A 7,161-nucleotide genomic window follows, 5' to 3' on the forward strand; every position below is an offset into this window, starting at 1 on the left:
TAGAGGGACTATTTTGTACCTTTTTGGAAATATTTTAGTAAATTATTCAATTTGTAGTCACTATCACAAATGATAAACACATTCCTATCACACGAGTGGTCAAATAATTCCTTAAATTATCTTTTTTCTTTATGAGGTTAAGTTATTTATTTTTTTTTTTTGTAAATTATTCATTTAAAATTTCTTCCTATAAAATAATCATGTTTCTAATCTTTAAAAAAAAAATTACCAAAATGAAAAAGAGTCTGAAAACAAGCTGTATCGTGTTCTAGTATAGGGTGAGATGTGAGGCGCCTGGCCTAATTTTATCCAACTCTCTGGAGAATCGAAATGTAGGAAAAAATATGATTTGCAAAAAGTATGTTGAGTAAGGTATCGGTTGTGATCTATCTAAGGACGACAATCTAGATTTTCAATGCTGCGGCTGATTTTAAGAGGATATTACAGAAAAATCATAATATACTTTAATTATTTATATATATTAAATATAATCTATTTTTTATACGGATTAGGTAGTTGATAGATATTTGCTTCTTGGAGAGGGGGGGGGGGAGAAACTAAAAAAATTGAGTGTGGCTGATTAACTGTACTCATTTGCTGTGCTCAGCCCAGTTAATGATATGAAACGAGAAAAAGAGTACATGTCAAATATATTAAAAAAATTACATTTTTTATGACAAATAAAAAATAATATTAATATTAAATAGTAGAAATCTGATTATTTAATCAATTTTAATCAGACGTGTACTGATTTGTTTTTGTCATGAACTGCGGATTAATTTGAATTTGGATGAATATAATGTATATATAAAAATATTAATAAAATAATAAAAATTAATTAGTTGTTTACTACTACTCCTTAGAACTAATTGCGGTGAATGACATAAAGAAATGATTGATGTTTGAGATGTGACAAAAATTGTGGTAAATAAACTAGTTCGTATCGAAAGGAAAGTATTATTTTTATAGTAAAATATAATGTTTTCCTGTATTTAGATTTTTAAAAATTGTTCAAGTACGCTACTACCAATGGTGATATTAATGGAATAATATTTAAAATCGGAAAAAAAAAATTTTAAGATCAAAAGAATAAAAGTGATAAAAGTTTAGTTAATTAAGAGTGTAAATTTAAAGTAAACATTTCTAGATATTTAAAAACTATATAAACATTAAAACTATTTATAAGAAAAAAAATTAATATTTACTATTTTTTCGAAATAGAAACCTTTTATTTCAAAATAGATTTCACGCCCACAGAAACCTGCTAGCTCGAAATTTCGCTTCTGATCTCTGATCTTTTTTTTGTGTGTTTTGTTGGGAAACAGAAAAATTTACACATTAATTTGATCCTTATCACAGATTGCTTATTATAATAAAACTTTTAAAATTTAAAGTAATTACAACAACCCCGAAGAATAATGGACCTTAAGTCATTGTACATCATTAGATGTAATAAATATAATGTACTAAATAAATACGATCTGTATATAGAATTTTAGAGCTACTTTAATGTTATAATAATTTTCTTTTGTAATAATATAAAAGAATAAATATATATTCTATAAATTTTGAATTTTGCTTCTACGATTTTTTTGTTTGTATTTTGTCTTATATAGGAGTACAAGAAAATAACAGACATTAAAGTTTATGGTGTATGTAATAAATCCAATACGCTGAATAAAAACGATCAGTATATAACATTTTAACAGTATGTAAGCTATTTCAATATAAATATATTACTAAAATTTATTTTATAAATTATAATGCAGATGTTATGATTATATTCTAAATTGCCATTTGTTTAAAATTGTTCCACTCACAGAATTATATTTCGGTTTTAATTGAGTGTATGAAAAATGTTCTTCCAGTAAAAAAAGAAAAAAAAAACACACAGAAAATTTACCTCTCTAAATAGTGTTTAGAAATTATTTTGAGCAAATTAATCTCTTTGAATACAATTTTTTGCAGTTTAAACTAGGCTCACAAATCTTAAATATCCCAACTTTATATATTTTCAAAATATTTGGAGGGAATGAAACCTAGAAAACCCTGACTTCACTTTATCATATACACAATTATTGATATCTAAATCTAGAGCTTTAGTTAGTTTGTGACCTTGTGGAACGTATTAAATCATATATTTATTTTATTTTGTATTTTGCCGCTTCAAATTTCGTGATTTCATTTAATAATAAAATTTTCTTACTATGAATATGTTACGTATTAATTTTTCTAAAGTATTTTTTTAAAGTACTATAGTTATTGAAAATCCCATTTTTACTAATTAGTTTAATACTAATGCGACTAGTGATTATTTTATTTAATTATTTTTTCATGTGCATAGTTTGATTATGTTTATTTTCTTTATCCTCCACCTTGTATATAATTAGAGAGAGATTTTATTTATATTATTAGGATACTTAAGTTAAGTAAGAACAGAATGAACGAAAACAATTACCAATAACAATAAAAGCACAACAATGCAATAAGCAGAATGAAATAAAAATCAAAAAAGAAAAATTGAAAAGGACAAGATTATTGATCATCACTATCGTATTTATTACTTACTATATATGTATTTACAGTATTCTGTTATCTATAATATCTTTATCACATTTTCAGCGTTTTCCAAATAAAATTAGCAGTACCTTATTTTTTTTATCCTCAAGTGAATGTTCTTATTTTATTCGGAAACAATTAAAACGTTATAAAAATTGTTTGCGTATTTTCAACCTTTTTCAGACTTTCCTCCACTCGAGAACTTGGCCAGTCCTGCAGATCTCTATCCCACAACCTTGATGAAATTATAATCAATGTTTCCTAAATGTACAAATTATTTTGTTAATTTTAGCTATTTCCTCTTTACTATAATAGTGGCAGACCAATTATAAATTACTTCACATCAAACGAATTTGAATCCTTAAAAAAGAAAACGAAATTAAACAACGAAAAGAAAATTGAAAATCACCCAAAAACCTTTCATTCATGACATTGAAAATTTGACAGAATAATATGGTTCTATAATAATATACTGGAAGATTATTGATTGACCGTGTGTGAAGATGAAAAGAATATGGTCCGGGTGCGGTCAAGAAAAACTCAAATAGTAGAAATATACTAATTTAATGAGCCATTAAATTAGTATATTTCTACTATTTGAGTTTTTCTTGACCGCACCCGGACCATATTCTTTTCATTTTCTTCTATAATAATAATTTGAAATGAAAAAATAATAATACAAATTTCTGTTGCAAGCCAAAAGCCTGATCCCGATCGATTTGTAATAGAGAGGCACCGGAGTGGGGCGGAGGTATATAAAGTCCAGGAGGTCTATCGTACAACCAAAATCTCTCACTACTAGTCTCCAACATGATCAAGGTAAATTCTTATCTATTTTTTAAATTGATAACAAAAATGACCAGAAATCAATAATTTTTAACCAATTAAAATCGGACCCATAAGCATTAAGCTATAAAATCACTTTCGTCCTATTTAAAGAATAATACAGTAAAACTTCTATGTAACGGACACCTAAGGAGAAAATAATTTTTCCGTAAAACGGAGGTGTCCGTTAAGAAGGGGTTAATATTAAAATGTAAATAAAAATAAAATAACTCAATAATGTTATTAGCTATTAATAGCTTAAGCTGTGATATCACTTCAGTCCGAAAAAATCAACAATACTATTTATACTTAATTAAAAAAAATTGTTTGGAAGAAAATCCTTACCATTATTTTTATGTTTCTCGAGAACGATTTTTAATGCCATAAAGATTTTTTTTTAATCTAATAAAAAATTTCTTAGAATGTATAGTTTATTTAATTGTGTATCTGGATTAATAAAAGAAAATGTCACTTTTTCATTTATTTTAATAATTTAAAGTATAAGTTTTAAATCCATATTGTATTCGGAAGGAAAAACAGTATTATTGAATACTCATAATAAGGTTTTTTTTCCCAAAATAAATGACCTAAAAGTTTAAATTTTGGAATCGCGAGATTGTAGTTACTTATGTATTTGTCCGTTATAGAGGAGCTCAAAGAATTGAATTAGAAAAGTATAAAATTGTCGTGGAAGGTCTCCATTATGAAGGAGTTCAAATGCATCCAATTTATGTTTATGGTTGGTTCATTTTTAACTATCATTTTGTTCTATTATAATTCATAATGAAATATAATAAAATGGTCGGTCTTAGATCGAAGTAACAAAATAGTAACAATTAAGTATTTAATTTTTTTTTCAAAAAGTAATACCTCACGTTAATGTTTCAGTTTGTAGTCCTCGCCATCGCCATTTCGGCTGTACACTGCCAGTACGGCGGCTACCAAAAGGAGCAAGCACCCGAGTACAAGGAACAAGATTACTACGCTCCCGCTCACTACAACTTCGATTACTCCGTCAAAGACGAACACACAGGAGACATCAAGAGCCAGAGGGAGCAGAGGGAAGGAGACAAGACCGAAGGTGAATACAGCCTAGTCGAACCTGATGGTACATTGAGGGTTGTCAAGTACTACGTCGATGGCAAGTCTGGATTCGTAGCTGAGGTACATAGGGAGCCCGGCAAGTACCAGCCTGCTCCTGAACCAGCCTACAAGAAGCAAGAACCAAGCTACTACAAACCACAGCCAAGCTACCAGAAGGCTGAACCATCCTACTACAAGCCTCAGCCTAGCTACTACAAACCAGAACCCAGCTACTACAAACCACAGCCAAAATATTATTAAGTGAATGTTTTTATTTGTATTATAGTTTGATCTTCTTTATAATGTATTATATGTACAAATAAATTTTTATACTTTTGTAATAAAAATGCCTTTTCTTTAAATGTAACCATATAACTGTAACCATTTGAGTGGGTTAAAGTGATTATTGGTTCAACTTCAACGTAGGTTCTACACTTAATTTTAATGTACCCATTTCTATTCTGATATATCAGTCTATGAAATTCATAACAGTTAAAAACGAATATAAATGCTAAATTCAGTATCTTTATAGTTTTATTATTATTATTATTTTATAGCACCGCGGTCAATAAGGTCTATTGTGCGCTGTCACTGTTTAATAGTTATAGGAAGGGACATTAATTACTTAAATAAATTTGATGGATTTTCATTAGGTTCAAAACTTACCATTACAAATTAAGAAACACCTAACCATATATCTACAAGCTGGAACCAATATACATGAGTTTTTTTGTTTTTTTTAACGGGTTCTTTTAGTCTTATTTTACGTATAATAGATTTTAATACTTTCACAAATATTTTTTTATAACATTAATTGTTCAATTTTCTTTTCTTAATTAAAAAATATATGAATAAATGAAGGGTTAAGGTTGCCTTAATTTGTAAGGAAGTACTGTTACTAGACCAAAGGTTGTGCAAAGAGGCGATTTGGTCAGAATCACATACACTGGCTGGACCCTAGGAGGGCTCCAGAACTCACACGGTTGACTCGCTGCTACAGTGTAACAAAAACTATTTTCTGCCCAGCTTTTTCTTAATTAAGCTACTTAAATCAGCTTCACTTTAGTTCAATATTTTTAAAAATCTTTAACACTGAAGGCATAAATACAGATCTATTTCTTAATGGTCATTCATGATTATTTTGTCGCATAATCTATCCAAAATACGATTTGTATGCTACTTAAAAAAAAATAGGATTTTAAAAATCTAGAGTATTAATCATCGTTTGTTTTTTATGTGGTCTCACATCATAAGCAACAATTTATAATATTTTTCTGAAAAGAGGGTTGGTATTTTATTTTACATTAGTAATATAAAATATAATTTATTGTTTTTATATTATCAGGTTAAATCGCTCCTTTGTGTGAGGAGTACTGATAAATCCCCTCTCCATTAAAAAAAAAATTTTTTTTTGAATTAATATTGGATGGTCCCATCAAAAGCAATCCTTGATATCTGATACATCAGTTAATTATGTCATCGAATAAAAATAATCAGTAGGCTTTATTTGCTTATATATTTTTGGACTATTGATGTGATAAGTGATGACAATAGTCATTTGATACGAGATGACGTACAGTATTGCGAAAAAACCGAATTTTGAATGATAAAAAAAAATAAGGAATAGGAATATTTCTGATTATTATAGAATTCTTAAGGCTAACTAAAAATGTTCCTATAAACATAATACTTGAATTAAATGACTAAAAGCTACAATAAGTCCGAATAATATGACTAAAAACTTACTGTACGTTTATATAGGACTCAGTTATATTTTAGTCTTTCTGCATGGTATGGGTTTATTCAGTCAATCACTGGTTGAAGTGTTATCCTACCTGTGGTTAATTTTACAATTTAAACTCCGTTGTATGATCACATCTCCAGAAGAATTCAAGAATGTCTTCGGAGCAATCCTCTACCCTCTCACCAGCTATAGAGATGTTTTGTGGGTTTGCGTTACCAGTCCATTGACTACTCCTTCAAACTATGTACAAATTACACAAATCATTCATTAAATTATATCATGGTATTCATGATATTGTGTTAAATGTAAAATGTTTACATTAAGTATAGGATTGTGAGCAGCCCTATTTAAAGTCATGTGAAATATTAAATGCATGAGAGCTCCTAGCGCATTTTCTTAGCAACTTGTTTAGTAACCTTTCCTTTCTAAAACTTCTTGTTATAAGTTTTTATTACAACATGCCCAAAGTAAGTGAAAAGTAGAAATATGAAGATTTGGTTACTGATTGCCTTGTTTAAAAAAGTTCAAGACAATCAAAACACAAACTACGAGCAAGTAACCTAACACGAAGATATAGAGCTCTGCTGGTCTGTAGCATTACGTCATTCTCCATTTAACCGACCAAGTAACAGACTCTCAACCTTGTTATATGTTATATCGTTTTAACATGGTAAAAGAAGAAAATATTTCTCTATTTAACATGAGTTTTTCCATTTGACACGCTTTAAAATGTTAAATTAAAGATCATGAATACCCCTCATAAGAATACCTAAGACATCCTTTAGGAGTTGTCGATGAATAATAAAAAAAAAAATTCAAATTTCGATGCTTAAAAAGTTTTCCCGTGGTCTGTTTTGTTTTTATATGTTTCTACAATACCTATCTATATAAGAAAAAAATATAATATAATAAAAGAAAAATATAAAAGCTACTACCCCACATTTTGCCTC

The 7,161-nt window shown here is 28.3% G+C and overlaps 1 protein-coding gene across 1 annotated transcript; it reads left to right on the top strand.

The window, feature by feature from the left end:
- The first annotated feature begins 3,305 nt into the window (after positions 1–3,305).
- LOC106678034 (cuticle protein 7-like) lies at positions 3,306–4,808 on the top strand. The gene is made up of 2 exons (XM_014416310.3): positions 3,306–3,378; positions 4,273–4,808. Exons 1-2 carry the CDS (start codon positions 3,370–3,372, stop codon positions 4,726–4,728), a joined length of 465 nt encoding a protein of 154 aa, XP_014271796.1. The 5' UTR covers positions 3,306–3,369; the 3' UTR covers positions 4,729–4,808.
- The last annotated feature ends 2,353 nt before the right edge of the window (positions 4,809–7,161 follow it).

The sequence above is a fragment of the Halyomorpha halys genome, unplaced genomic scaffold (assembly GCF_000696795.3).
Source record: "Halyomorpha halys isolate HHAL.00 unplaced genomic scaffold, Hhal_1.1 Scaffold120.1, whole genome shotgun sequence".
In the NCBI taxonomy this organism is placed as follows: Eukaryota; Metazoa; Arthropoda; class Insecta; order Hemiptera; family Pentatomidae; genus Halyomorpha; species Halyomorpha halys.